The sequence below is a fragment of the Elephantulus edwardii genome, unplaced genomic scaffold (assembly GCF_000299155.1).
Source record: "Elephantulus edwardii isolate Elephantulus edwardi_28Jun2011 unplaced genomic scaffold, EleEdw1.0 scaffold00431, whole genome shotgun sequence".
NCBI classification, from domain to species: Eukaryota; Metazoa; Chordata; class Mammalia; order Macroscelidea; family Macroscelididae; genus Elephantulus; species Elephantulus edwardii.
The window spans coordinates 434,293-450,462 of NW_006400181.1; the positions used below are offsets into that span (position 1 = coordinate 434,293).

Below are 16,170 nucleotides of genomic sequence, written 5' to 3' on the forward strand. Positions count from 1 at the left end.
GACTTAGTCAAACTTAACACCTACAACATCAACATAAACCCTCAACATGGAATTGGTGGTTTTAATTTCATTCATCAACATTTTTACATTGAACAATAACATCAACAAACACCAACCTGGAGTTGGTGTTTTTCTGTTGCATCGAATCCTCTTTTGTCTTGCAAAGTTCTTGATTTAGCTCTTTATGATATCTTACTACTCAAATTTTTCTATTTTTTTGACGGCTTTATTTTTCCTTAGAAACCAGCCAAAACTTGGTACACAACTTCCTCATGGCATTCTTCACCTCCTTATTTCTAAAAGTGTAAATAAAAGGGTTGAGCAGTGGAGTTAGTATAGTATAAAATATAGCTACCATCTTGTCAAAGGAGAAAGAAGATGGTGGTCGTGCATATTCAAATATGCACGGGACAAAAAATAAAACCACGACAGTAATGTGAGACCCACAAGTGGAGAGAGCTTTCCGCCGGCCTTCAGAGCTGTGAGACCTGAGAGAGCGTAAGATGACGTAATAGGACATAAGCAACAAGGAGAAATTTAAAATGCAGATCAGCCCACTATTAATAACCAAAAACAGACCAAGAGCATGAGTGTCAGTGCAGGCAAGCTCCAGCAATGGGAATAAATCACATATAAAATGATCGATGATATTGGGGCCACAGAAGGGCAGCCAGATTGTACAGAGAATTAGTATCACAGAGTGGAGTAAGCCTCCTATCCAAGCTACTCCCATCAAAATGCCGCAGAGTCTCCAGTTCATGATCGAGGAGTAGTGCAAAGGCTTGCAAATAGCCACATAGCGGTCAAAAGCCATGACGGAGAGCACAATAATCTCCACTCCTGCGAAGAAGTGTTCAGTGAAGAGCTGAGTAAAGCAGCCTCCGAAGGAGATGGTTTTCTTCTCATAGAGGGAATCTACAATTGTTTTGGGGGCAATGACAGAAGAAAAGCATGCATCCAGGAAAGACAGGAACGCCAGAAAGAAATACATGGGGGAGCCCAGAAGTGTGGGGCTGCTGACAATAGTCACAACAATTAACAAATTGCCCCCAACAGTTGCAACGTAGCCAAACAAAAATATAGCAAATATTATTTTCTGAACATTTGGATTCTGTGACAGTCCCAAAAGGATGAACTCCGTTACAAAGCTTTGGTTTTGCATTATTGCAGAGGAAATAATGAAAACCTCCACGGTGAACACATGGAATCTGAATTACCAAAGAGACATTGCCTCAGACCAGTTTTGATATTAGCATAGTCATTAGCATAGCATTTGATATTCACAGTCATCAACAGTTTGGTGTGTCCATATACAAAGGTATTTTAAGTGTTATTATAAATGAGAATACATAATTGGAGATTTGTTGTGAAATAACAAACTGAATTGAAGTGAAAAAACGTTTAAAACAGTCACAGTTTCAGTATGGAGAAATAAGAACTCACTTATGTGGTAAAGATGAAAAACAGCTTTTATCTTAGATATCAAGTCTGAATAGTTGTTATGGCAACATAGAGTGAACTGTTGAAGAATTCTGAAGCACATCCAAGCACCGAGGATAAGGCAGCTACAGTGTATTAAGGATGTCTTCATTTCACATGACACAGGAACCAGGGCGACTTGCGGGAGAAAGACATCTCTCATTACAAGACTGTCTTATCTACAACATTAGAAGAGATACAATTAAGAGGCACATGCAAATAATGACCAATGCATTGGAATAGATGAGAAAAAGAATTATTGAAAAGGAATATATGATTAGGCATTATTTGTGCACAGCAAAGTGGACTGGGGTGGAAAGGGATGAAATTGTGCAATAGTGAATGATTTTCTAAAAAGAAGAAAAATGAACTGGTGGGAGGTAGGGAGGAAAACGGTGCAACAATGAATGGAAATCCACGTTTTCCGAAAACTTTTGTTAAAATCACAATAAAGAAATTATTTATTAAAACAAAAAAAGAAAATTATGCCTACACTTCAAAATAATTTAAAAAAATCTGAACTGAACTGTGAATTTAAGACTAACTCTTTTATTCCTTGCAGAAAACAAAGACCCCTGAGAAAAAAAATCTCTAGTTCTATACTTAGTAAAGACAGCTCTGGTAGTCAAGTTGTAAGGTGTTATGCTATCAACCCAAAGGCAGACAGTTTGAATCCAGCAGCTAGCTGTTCCATGAGAAAAGGATGAGCAATCTCATGCCTTGAGTTTTACAGTCTCGAAAAATCCACAGAAGGGTCAGCTATGAGTAGGTTCCCACTTGACAGCACACAACGACAACAATAATATTTAGCAAGTAACAAGTACATGTTAGGTGTTGGATTGCAATTTTTGACATTTAACCATATGAAAATAAAATGTAATAAAAGCAATGATAACTACTTCAGAGTTTTGTTCTGATGGTTAAGTGAAACAATGCAAGGAATGTTATCACTTTAGACCTCAGGTCTAGGCGATGGCTCATGTTCTTATTTTTGTTTAATGCGATCTAAGGTGATAAACTCACGCTTTGTGGTGTTAAGTTTGAAATATTAACAAAAGGCAGATCTGGAAATTTTTGGCCTCGGAGCTCAACTCCATTGGAAAGGACCAAAATATTTATTTTCTAAGGAAAACTTGAGGGCAAAGGTCATCATTCTACCATCTTCATTACGGCTCAAATTTGAATCCTTCTGAGTCCCCTGTTTTAATTTAAATAAAACACCTCAGGCAAAGAAATGGCAAATTATTGTAATTAGAAGTTGATGGCCTTATCATATACATACATATCACATACATATCCAGATTAATCGCACTTATATAGATGTTGTTGTTGTGTACCTTTGACCCATAGCTGACCTTCTGGTGGGTTTTCAGAGGCATTTAATCCCACAGGTGGAGATTGTCCATCCTTATTCCACGGAGCAGCTGGTGGATTTGAAATGCGTGTTTTGGGTTTGCAACACAGCTTCCTACCACTAGGCCACTAGAGCTCCCTAGGAAATAAGAACATGTTAAATATAAACTGATCTTAAGACTTCCTTAATTATTATCCAGTTATTTATATAAAGTGACCCATTATCAAGTGAGTACAAAACCTCAGCAAGGTATAATATCTATTTAGATAGTATATAATTTGATTATAAAATGGTTTATATATATTCTGTTGTTATTATTATATGCCATCAAGTCACTTGTGACTCATAGCAACCCTATGTACAACAGCCCTAAACTCTGCTCTGTCCTATGCCAATCTCACCATCTCCAATACACCTATCCCAATTACCCCAATCACTGAATCAACCCACCTCATAGTGGGCCTTCCCCTTCTGCGCTGTTCCTCCACCCCACCAAGCACTATGTCCCTTTCCAAGGACCTGTCCCTCCTTACAACATGTCCAAAGTATGTTAGACAGGGCCTTAGAATCCTTGCCTCCAAGGAGCAGCCCGGTTTGACCCTTTCCAGGATGAATCTGTTTGTTTTCCTAGAAGTCCATGGTACCCTCAATACTCTTGTCCAGCACCACAGCTCAAAGGCATCAATTCTCCTTCTATCCTCCTTAGTCATTATCCAACTCTCTGATACATAACAAATGATAGCAAAGACCATTGCCTGTATCAGATGCACCTTAGTCTCCAAAGAGACACCATTGCTCTTCAGTACGTTGGAGAGGTCCCTAACAGCAGACTTTCCCACGGCAATGCGCCTTTTAATTTCCTGGCTACTGGTGCCAAGAGTGTTGACTGTGGAGCCAAGCAAACTGAAGCTGTGAACAATCTCAATTTCTTCACGATCTGTCCTGATGCTGCCAGTTGGCCCAGTGCCTGATCATTTTATAGGATCATGAAGAGGGCCAATTTTAAAAATATGAGATTGTTCTTAAGAGAAAAAAAATTGGATAATTGTTTTCTTTTTCTCTCTCTTAATAAGCCAGATGCTTTACTCATAGGAAGCTTTTCCAGGAGTTGACCATATAGTTAACTTCAAATTTGATTTCATTTTCTGTAGGTAGACACAATATTGAAGCATGGTTATGTCCTCACCTCTACATATCTCAAATGTTATCAATATATGTTTGGATAATAATACAATGTTTGTTAGAGAGATAAAATTTTAATAAGATTTATTGTGAGAATTAGAAGTAAGCTAATTCTGTTGAATGAAACCTCAAATTAACATATATCACTAGTAAGTATACAAACGTTTAGGTTAACGTTCTTATTTGTTTACATGGAAACAACTGTTTTCTTGGACAAAGAAACCAAATGAGATAAATATGGATAATAAGCCTGGCATCCTGAGCTTCAAAGGGAAAGATTAGGTGACCAAATACTGACTAGAGAAAGAGATGGAATCAGAATGGTGAACAAGTAGAAAAATGGAGCAGTTATTTGTCACTTGACTCAACATAGTGTGGTCACTGAATTTTTGCAAGCAGTTTTTCAGTAAAGTCAGAATTTGAATATTGGATCTACTCACCTTAGACTGTACCAGGGTGCATACCAGCCACTGGTTGGTGATCAGTGAGGTTCAATCTTCCTGTTACCGTCATCTCTATGGCCTTAAGTATTACCTCTTCCAACTCATGCCCACTCAAGCAGCTGTAACGTTCTGTCCATGCACCACACTGCTCTGCCTGAGATCACTTTTATGTATTGTTATGTGCTGTCAAGTTGCCAGTGACCCATAGCAACCCTACGTACAGCAGCTCTAAAGCCTCTCCTGTCCTGGTCTAGAGTCACTGATTCCGACACACCAACCCCACTATTCTGGGTCCTATAACAATCCATGTCATCTGGGCTCTTCTTCTCCACCCTTCCAAGTATGATGTCCCTCTCCAGGGACTGGCCCCTTCTGGCCATGTGCCCAAAATATGTGAGACGGGGCTTCAAAATCCTAGCCTTCAAGGAGAAACTTGGTTTCACCTAATCTCTGCTTTGAAATCACTGACAGCTTCAATCTTTTCTCCCTCAATTGTACTGCTGATTGGTGGGCCTGTGGTGAGAGTCTTTATCTTCTTGATGCTGAGATGTGGTCCATACTGAAGGCTGTAGCCCTTGATCTTCTGCAGTAGGCATTTCATATTCTCCTCATTTTCAGCAAGCAAAGTTGTGTTGTCAGCATAAAGCAAGTTGTTGAGTCTTCCTACATTTCTGTTGTCCCTTTCCTTTTCACAGAGTCTAGCTTTGCAAATGATTTGCTCAGCATTCAAATGAAAGAACTATCGGGAAAGGGTACACCCTTGACACACACTCTTTCTGATCTTAAACAGTGTTTTCTTGTTCTATTCACACAAGAGCTTCTTGGTTTAGGTATAAATTCTCCAGGAGTACAATTAAGTGTTCTAGGATTCCTATTCTTATCAATGCAAGCCTTAATTTGTTATGATCCAATCAGTCAAATGCCTTTGCATAATCAATAAAAGCCAAATATACAGTCTTCTGGTATTCTCTGCTTTCAGCTAAGATCAATCTGACATCACAAATAATATCCTTGATGCCATGACCTCTTCTAAAACCAGCTTGTATTTCCAATTATTTTGTCTTGCTTGGATCAACAATCAATACCCTTGGCACCAACAGTCAGGAAATCAGGAGACGTATTGCATTGGACAAGTTTGCAGTCAAGGGCCTCTCCAAAACAATGTAGAGCAATGATCTCAATTTGAAGATAAAGGTGCACCTGATTCATGCCATGGTTTTCTCAATCACCTGCCAGGCATCAGAGAGCTAGATAGTGAATAAGGATGACAGAAAAAGAATAGACGCCTTTGAGTTGTGGTGCTGAAGAAGAGTATTGAATGTTCCATTTGCTCCCAAAAAATCAGATGTATCCTGCAAAGTGTGTAACTAGAGTGTTCCTTGGAGTCAAGGATGACCAAGCTTTGTCTTTCATACTTTGGGCATGTAGCTAAGTGAGACCATACTTTGGAAAGGTATATCATGCTTGAAAAAAATGGAGGGTCAGCAAAAGAAAGGAAGACCCCAAATGAGGTGGATTGACACCGTGACTTCAGCAATGGGCTGTAGTGTCTCAGAGATGGTAAGGATGACACAGAATAGGGCAGGTTTCAGAACGGCTGTTCTTAGAGTTGCTATGACTCGATGACACCTAACAATAAGAACAACAATCTCAGCTTTATGCTAACAAAGTGTGCCATGTTCAATCAAGTAAGTGTCCCCAAAAGGGTTTATTTTTGACTGATATAACCATAGGTGTTGATTGTGGATTCAAATAAGATTAAGTCATTGACAACTTCAATCTTTCTCCGTCTGTCATGATTGGTCCAGTGGTGAGGATTTTTGTTGTTTTGATGTTGAGATATAATCCATATTGAAGAATATTTCTGCTCTTCTGCACCAAGAGTTTCAAGTGTTCCTTCTGATACTGCAAGATCAGAAGCTATCAACATCAGTCGTCCAAAATCTCTTAATGAGCTACACTCATACTGAACAACAGGTTTAAAGGTTAGACCAGACCACTAACACATAAGATATCTTGAAATTCTCACATTTTGCCATCCTAAACATGCAGAATATCAGAATTGTCTTATTTAGATGTTGTGGTGGTTGTTCATTGCTGTCAAGTTGGAACCGGCCCCTAGCTGACCCTCATGCAGGTTTTTAGAGGTTGGAAATTGCACGGAAAGTGATTGTCCATTTTTCTCTGGTGGACTTAATTAGATGAGTAATCAGTACTGAGGGAGGTCTGGTGGTCAGCACTAAGACCTTGTGCTGATGACCCAATGGCAAGAGAAAGATGGCACCCGTGTAATTAACTGCTTCTGAAAACCTGCTGAAGTTGTTGTTGTTGTTATGTGCCGTCGAGTCGCTTGTGACTCATAGCGACCCCATGTACAACAGCCCTAAACTCCGCTCTGTCCTGTGCCAATCGCACTGTCTCTGACACTCCCATCCTAATTACCCCAGTCACTGAATCAATCCACCTCATAGAGGGCCTTCCTCTCCTGCCGCTGTCCCTCCACCCTCCCAAGCATGATATCCCTCTCCAGGGACCGGTCCCTCCTCACAACATGTCCAGAGTATGTTAGAGCCTCAGAATCTTTGCCTCCAAGGAGCCACCCGGTTTAACCCTTTCCAGGACAAATCTGTTTGTTTTCCTAGCAGTCCATGGTATTCTCAATACTCTTCTTCCAGCACCACAGCTCAAAGGCATCAATTCTCCTTCTATCCTCCCTGGTCATTGTCCAACTCTCTGATGCATAACAAGTGATTGCGAAGACCATAGCCTGTATCAGACGCACCTTAGTCTCCAGAGAGACACCATTGCTCTTCAGTACTTTGGAGAGGTGTTTCATTGACTATGGCTGACCTGCTGGAGGGTCAATTATTAATTCATTCAAACTTGATGGTACACAACAACATCAGTACTTAGTAACCTCTATTTAATCTTTTTCCATCTTTCTACCTATAAAGTATAGGTCAATGCCGACATTACACAAGTTTGAATTTCATCGTTATTCAAACTTTACCAATTGCTTTTGGATAAAAAAATTGTGAACATTTTTCTTCAAAACCAAGGATCAAGAAATAAAGGTTAAAGTCTTAATGCTGTTCAAAAACAAACAAATGAACAAATAAACAAACATCTGAAAACATAGTGTGCCAGCACTATTCACTCCATATCCAGCTACAGGTCATGACCCGGAAAACAAGAGTGTAAAACAAGACCAGTAAAGCCATTGAATGTGCCAGTAATAATTTATTTTCAAATTAATAATCATTATATTATCCAACAGTGATCAATTTAGCCTAGAGGTAACACAAATGAAACAATGATGTAAGTACTGTGGAACCTAGTTCAAATCCAAACTCTTCTAATTGAGTTACACATCATGCAGCAAGTTATTTACAAAGTTTTGCTTCCTATTTTTAAAAAGTGAGTAAAACACTAAGCTAATTTTAGTTAACTACTGTTAGTATCAGATAAAATAGTAAACATAAAAAAAACAAAAAAAATAAATAAAAAAAAGTAGTAAACAAAAATATTCAATAGTAAATTAGTCTCAGACAACTGACACATGTAAAAATGGTCAACATTTTATTTATACTTAATTCCTACTTTATAATTGACAGGACTGATAAAGACTTTTCTTTGATAAACTCTTAGACTCATCCTTTTATTAATTTGAAATGTCAATTATTTATTACAACATAGGTACACTATTTTTTTTAAATGTATAGCGCTTTTAAATGATCTAAGCAGCTTTAATGATCCCAATTCTACTTCAGGTAAATTCTTTGCACAAAGAAAATGGAACTGATTTTATACTAAGTTATATTAATAATGAAATAATTTTTACTCTTCTCACTTTTCTACTATGGGAACTCTGAGAGTAACTCAATTTTAGAACTAAAATGTTAGTTCAAAAAAACTCTTTTAACTCAATACTGTCGTGTCAGAACTGACTCATAATTGACTCTCTAAAGGGTTTCTGAGGCATAAATCACCTCGAGCTTGTCCATCTTATTTATGGGGGATGTTGATGGATTTGAACCAACAAAGGGAAGAACCTTTGAATTAGCCATGCAGCTCTGGCAGGACTATGCCTCCATATATAAACAAGCCAGCCCTTTTTATTTTCAGAGAAAAAGAGTTTTCCAAATTAGCATTTAAATGTTGGTACTAAAGAATGTAGCCTTCATAGTTGAATATCACAAGGTTGATTATTTTACATCATTTAAAATGTAATGATTATGACTTGAGTCCTATATTAGAAAAAAGATAGTAGTGGTAATGGAATGTAATTTGAGATTCAGTTAATAGCAATATCTCAATGGTTGTGTCATTGTTTTTATCAAAGTACTTATGTTAACATAAGATGTTGAGTTATGAAAGAGAAGTTGGGTGAGTACCGTATAAGAACTGTGTGTTAGATGGGTGAAGGAAGGGATTGGTAAAAGAAAGGGGAAAGGTCCGGTGTGAAAAACAAAGTATATGAACTTTACAAACTTTGTATGTAAACCAGAATAAAAGAAAAATTTTCTTAGAAATAAGCTGTGTATTATTTAAGCAACTTCTCTATAAATCTAAAATTATGCATAATTAAAATTTGTTTTACTTTGAAAAAGCAAATATATATGCTTTTTAAAAGTTACCCATATCTATTTCATCAGTAAATAGCTATGTGACCTTGAACAAACCATAAAACCTCAGTATTTGCTTCTGTAAATAGGGTTCATCATTCTTGTTAAAGTCTCCTGGCTTCCAAGAATCCAATTAGTAATTTTGAAAATTATTTGCAAACTATAAAGTTCTAAAAACATTTAGAAATGACAATACAAAGAGAGGAAGATAATTAAATAAATCTCAAGAATTAATTGTGCTCTTTAACTTTTTCTTTAACTACACTCATTGATTTAAAATGTATTGACATTTTCTGTTAATTTTAGAGACAAGATATTTCTCAGATATGCCACTGCCAAATATATTTCTCTCCAGTTTGTAAGTTATCTTTCAGAGAAGACTTTAGATGTAAATAATAATTGAATTTTTAAAAGTTCTGACTCACCTAATTTCTCCTCTGCCGATTGTGCATTTTAACATTACATTTGATAGTCTCTTTATGGCATACATTAGGACTTCTGAGTTTGTCCCATTTTTTGTTGTTGTTGTTGTTCTTTGATGATCTTTGTAGTTTTAGGCTTACTCCAATACTTCAACAAGAAAAAGACAAACAGCACAATTTAAAAATGGGCTGAGTTTATGGAAAGACACTTCGCCCAAAGAGACATTCAGATGGCCAGCAAACAAATGAAGAAATTTCATGGTGTTAACTATTAGAGAGTGGAAATGAAAACAACAATGATATATTTTACTTCAGCGACAATAGCAAAGTTCAATAAGATATTAAGAAATAAATGCTGGAAAGAATGTGAAGAGATTGGAACAATCACACACTTCTGATGGGCCGGTAAAATGATTTGTCCAACGGAAAGAAATTTGACATTTTCTTAAAAAGTTGAAAATGAAAATACTATTTTATCCACCAACGCCGCTATGAGGTATATATCCTAAAGATACGAGAGCTATGGCATGAACAGATACATGCACATTCATCTTTATTGCCGCATTATCTAGAAAAGCAAAGACATGGAAACAGCTCGTGTCTATCTAGCAATGAATGAACGGTTAAAGGAACGGTAGTAAATTAATCACGGAGCACTATGATACACAATGATAAAGAATTAGCAAAACATGGCAACATTGGCTTCAACTGAACTATATTGTGCTGAGCGAAATCAGTCAAAAAGGACTACTAGTATTGCATAAAATAACTATTGTGAAAAGCTAAACAAGGTTTACACATACAACCATTATTATATTAATAGTAGAAATGGGAAGGGATAGAAAGGGTAGGGAAAATTAATATATAATAGAAACTTATTAAGATGGTAAAAGGGAACGTGATATACAACAAGGGAATGATCAGACACTGTGGATATTGTAATTAATGTTAAAAAGCTAAATACGTAGGAATGATTTAATGAAAAACCAATATGCTTTGCAAACTGTCACTCAAAATTTTATGTAAGGTTAAAAAAATTTAATGAAACTGCTTCCATTTGTGTAGTCATTTTGAGAAATAGCAAAATTTTATAACTCATAAGCGTGTTTGTATCATTTGTACTAGTAACCCAAATTTTAAATAATTATTCTAAAAGTAAAATGAAGTAGAGAATGTTATATTCAAAGAAAATGCCATGATATCCATAACAATAACATTTTATAAACATATTTGTATACAATCTTTATGAACTTTGTATGTAAACCAGCGTAAAATAAAATAAAATGGAAAAAATGCTAACATGCTTGTCTGAATCACATTACTTAAGTTACTGCAGAATAGTCAGAATATAGTGCCAACTAATTACATAAAGATGTGATGAGTTACTTCTTATTAGAAAACAGCAGAACTGATTCTACTGTCAATTTTTCTGAAAACAATTGTAGTTTTTCCTTCTTGAAATATATATATATGTGTGTGTGTGTGTGTTGTCGTTATGTGCTGTCAAGTCGCTTGCCACTCATAGCGACCCTATGTACAACAGCCCTAAACTCTGTTCTGTCTTGTGCCAGTCACACCGTCTCCGACACACTCATCCCGATTACCCCAGACACTGAATCAATTCACCTCATAGAGGGCCTTCCTCTCCTGCGCTGTCCCTCCACCCTCCCAAGCATGATGTCCCTCTCCAAGGACCAGTCTCTCCTTACAACATGTCCAAAGTATGTTAGATGAAGCTTCAGAATCCTTGCCTCCAAGGAGCCACCCGGTTTAACCCTTTCCAGGATGAATCTGTTTGTTTTCCTAGCAGTCCATGGTATTCTCAATACTCTTGTCCAGCACCACAGCTCAAAGGCATCAATTCTCCTTCTATCCTTGGTCATTGTCCAACTCTCTAATGCATAACAAGTGTGTGTGTGTGTGTATCTATTTATATATATATATATATATATATATATAACAATCAGATTATGTAGAGAATTGGTAATAAGATTGTCCTTAAAAACATCTTCTTCAATAGTCTCTTAAGCAGTAAATATAATAATATGTATGTTAGAATCATGTGTGTGGTTGTGTGCTATCTGAACCAACCCTGCAGTGGATTTTCATAGGTAGTTAATCCGTCTAGAGGAGATTGTTTTTGCCACTAGGCCACCAGAGCTTCCTAGCACACACACATAGAATCATCACTGTGTATACATATATGTGCATATCAGTCCCATCTGCATCTGCTTATGCATTTCTGAATAAATATGAATACATATTAATAAAATAATGCTTTAAAATAAGATTCTATATTTTTATCCATAAATATTGCTATTATTATTTCTATTATTACTTCTTCATTTCAACAATGTTATTTCTTGTCTGTCTTAACAGGGAAGTCTCTTCACATTGCAGACATCCTTCTGTAATTTTGCTTGACTCTGAGAACTGTCAAATCATCTCATTATTTATCATCTCATTGTTTTGTGCTTACTGTTTCTGGAATAAATAATAATAACAACAATACCCTCTTTCCACCTGTGTCCTTCTAGAAGGTAGCTCTTTCTAGTGGCCCTAGTGGTAAAAAGCTGCTCTGCAATCGCAAAGGCACAGGGTTTGAATCCACCAGGTGCGCCACAGGAGAAGGATGGACAATCTCCTCCCATGTGACTTACTGCTTCTGCTTCTGAAAACCCACTAGAGAGTCAGCTATGGGTCAATTCAAGGCTTCTTCAAGGATACCAGAACCGTGTTTACTCATAGTTCATCTTATTTTAAAAGAGAGTTAGAAGGCATTCCAACAGCACTGCATTTGTTCAGCAGTTCATTCAAACATTCTAGAACAATTCTGAGGCAGAAACTCAATGCTGTATGTGACATCAAATGAATTTGGTAAAAATTTAAAGTAAGCAGACTCTGCTCTGTGGTCTACATAAAGTACTCTCTCTTACTCATATTCTGCATATAATCTATGTGGGGAAAGTAAAGATATAGATGTATTGTGAAGGAACCATATTTCCATATTAAGTCACAGAAAATAATACTTTTTTAATCTAAAACATTAGAATGGAAATTGTATAAGTTTTAAAGATAAATAAGAATATATTCAGAAAGAATAAATAAAACACTACATAACGAGCTAGGACATAATACTTGCCACATTTCAGTGTCATTTGAATTTAAGTTGAGGATGACTGGCTGAAGATGTAATTTCATTAGACTTAACATAATATTTTTGTTGTTCTTCATAGCTGTCTCCTAGCCCAGAAAAAGTTAGGTATTATAATAGCTGTTGTTTATGGAGCTAGCCACAAAGATAACTCACCATGTATGTATCAGTTCTTGAAAAATTCTGACATTGGCAATCTCCTTTTTTATTAAGAAAAGTCCATTCAATGGCTAAATAAAATGTGATGACTGCTTCTAAGTCTTAATTCTACATCTAAGTGAGAGGGAAAGAATTTCACAGGCGTAGAAGGTCGGGCATGTTCCCCACTGCTTCTTACGTGCTTCTTTCAATGCGGTATCATGGCACATAAAATAAACCAGCAAAAGAGTCTTGCTTTAACTCCAGGTGGAATTTAAAGAGGTTTCCCTGAGAGATCAAAAACCTGCAGAACTGTCTTGTACTTGCCCTCAGGGTTTGAAACTTTTTCATCAGTATAGTTGTTTAGGAACCGGTTCTGAAAGAGTTCTTGGTTATGTGTTTACTGTATCTGTGACTAATTAGGCTTTCTTCCCCCCCCCCCGCCCTTTTCCTTTTCTCTCCTCCCTTTTTTAAACTATTCCTGTTCTTCTATTTGATGGTGCATTAATTTTCCTTCATGCTCATAGATACAACATGGGGTAATATGGAATGGAAACACTAATTCTTGCAAAGTGCAAGAGCTGAGGTGTGAGACAACGGTACAGCATTAATCCATAAAATAATGTTTTGTCCGAGGCCTGGGATAGTTGTTGTTGTTGACTACCATTGAGTCATGCATGACTCATAGCAAAGCCTTTCTATGACTATCGTCGTTTCTCAAAGTTCATAGAGTTGTTTAGCATGTTGTTTAGGAAGTGGATGCCATTCCTGCTTCCAAGGGGTAGTCATAAGTGCTTCTTAAATTGTTGTTGTTGTCGTTGTTTAATGCCGTCGAGTCGTAGATGACTCATAGCGACCCTATGAACGAACAGCCTGAGCACTGTTCGTACATAAGAGTTTCCGGAGGCAAGCCGTTTTGGAAGTGGATGCCTCTCCTGCTTCCAGGCTTGATTTAGTCGGGAAGCTCCAGCTGTCCAATACTACTAATAATAATGTATGTTGTGTTTCTACACAGAAAACAAATGTTATTTGTGTCTCTCACTAACCATCTTGATATTCCATGACATTGATAAATATGCCATTTTTGTCCTTGGATGGTACAAATAGTTGAGATAGCCATCCGTTAGCCAAAAAATTGGAAGTTCAAGTACGCTTCAAAATATGTCAAAGAAAAGTCTGTCCTTCTATGTCCAGATAATCAGCCCTCAAAATCACTTTAGAACCCAAGTCTATTCAAACATACACGGAGTCTTCATTATCCAGAATCTATTCAATAGTAATTATTCTTGTTGTTATTGTTTTATGAAAGTATTTTCTTTTATTATTTTTTTTAAAGAATGAATCACAGATCTGTTATCCTTATAGTTAAAACCCTACAGGATGGAATCTAGACTTATTCCACTTTCTGTAGAACTGGTGTGTTTTTGGTTAATCGATGACTGCTAACCAGAAATAGTGTAGCATTATGGGAGAAAGACAAGCAGTCTCCTCCCTGGTGATTTACAGCCTCAGACAACAGCAAGAGGAATAGCTTTGTGTCAGTTTAGACAGCTGTAAGTTAGAGTTTATAACATTATGATGCAAGTGTGAGAGAGAACCTTGAGTGAGCTCACGACACCACTTCAAAAGCGTCCACACTCAACACTTTGTTGCTCCCTCTGTCTTGGAGAGGGTGAAACCATGTTTCTCCTTTGAGGCAAGGATTTTGAAACTTCTTGACACATAATTTTGGGCACGTGGTAAGGAGGGATGAGTCATTGGAAGATGGAGAGGAAGACCTTGGATGAGACAGTTTGACATGGTAACTGGGGCAATGGGACTAGTGTGTTGGAATCAGTGAGACTGGCTCAGGATTCAGACACTTTGTACGTAGGGTCACTATGAGTTGTGGATTATTTGATGACATATAACAACAACAACCATAACAACAAATCTTTAGCGTTTTACTCTTCCTATTTATTTGATATTTTTTTATACTCCACTAGAGGTGCAAAATTGAAGTAAATCACCAGGAAAATCAAGGCCCAGAAGTAACTTCCTATCAGTCTTTAATCCTAAGGGATTATTAAGTAGTAAATTGTTACTTTCTTTTTAAAATCATTAACATCTTAGATACTTTCTACGATCAAAAGATGGACTACATTCCTTGTAATAGATACATGGATAGGAATTTCATCAACATGGAGCTTTGAGAAAGATCAGGCAATATCTTTAAATTTCAAGAAGGGGACATGAAGAGGAAAACATTCAGCCTCACTCTCAATACACTCAGAGAAGTGGACCAGAAACATCTCAATCAGTCACGAGACTGACTGAGTCACCTCAGTCATGAGAACAGATACAGGCTCATACACATGGTCTGTGGCCAAAAGTCAGCAGGAGAGTGTTTTCATCCCAGAGCCCCGAACTCATAATGGATTATCCTCTCACAGCATATCAGCACCATTCTAGAACAGTTTGTAAAACAAAAATAAAGACCTAGTGTCCAGAAGTAATTTGATGGCCAGACTACCCTATAGGGACCAGGGTTCCTTCCACGAAATCAGGGTTCATTTAATGGGGACTGGATAAGAGCTCCTGAAGACTTGTGATTAATTCCATGGATGAATCAGTGTACGGAAGAGAATAGGAAACAAATGAGATAGAAGTCCATCCATACAGTTATTTGCATACTGGGGTGAATACAAGACCATGAGAATAGTATTTTCAGAGTGTTTCAGGTCTTGAACTATGACAAAAGGAAGGGGAAGGAGAATGGAAGAAAAGAAATAGAACCATAGAGATCTCTTAGCTTGGGTTACAAAGGAGGGAAAATGAAGCAGTATAAACTAATGAAGGAAGTGAATTCAAGAGAAGATTCTTTTTTAAAAATTGAGATTTTAATGAAAGTTTACAGAGAACTTGGATTTCCATTCGTTCATTGTTACACATTTTCCTCCCTGCCCACCCCTCCCTGCTCCAGTTCACTTTTCTCTTGGAAAAAAAAAATCTTTTATTGGAAGATTTTTTAAAGATAAGAGGTTATTTCCATTTGACAGGGAAGCATAAATGAAACAAAGGGCAAAAGAGATTCTTAAAGTTGTTGTTGTTGTTAAGTGACGTCAAGTCGCAGGCAACTCATAGCGACCCTATGAAGGCGAGTCCTCAACGCTTGGGTGTCTCTCATCCTCTCACCATGTTTAAAGGGTTTCTAGAAGCAAGCTATTACGGAAGTGGATGCCACTCCTTCTTCCAAGCTTATTTTAATTGGGGAGCTCCACCAAACACTGTCCACCATGGGTAACCATTATCACATTTGACACATCAGTGTCACAGTGTTCAGCTTCACAGCAACCATGAGTAACCTCTGTACAGCAAGTGGACAGACCAGGGC

At 37.2% G+C, this 16,170-nt stretch overlaps 1 protein-coding gene across 1 annotated transcript; it reads right to left on the reverse strand.

Annotated features, from left to right (window-relative positions):
- Positions 1–226: 226 nt before the first annotated feature.
- On the reverse strand, positions 227–1,162 carry LOC102869865 (olfactory receptor 4C15-like). The gene has a single exon (XM_006902601.1). It carries the CDS (start codon positions 1,160–1,162, stop codon positions 227–229), a length of 936 nt encoding a protein of 311 aa, XP_006902663.1.
- Positions 1,163–16,170: the final 15,008 nt, after the last annotated feature.

What these genes read in the sequence shown, in the direction of transcription:
- LOC102869865 (XM_006902601.1), bottom strand. Translation starts at nt 1,162, where the DNA reads ATGCAAAACCAAAGCTTTGTAACGGAGTTCATCCTTTTGGGACTGTCA.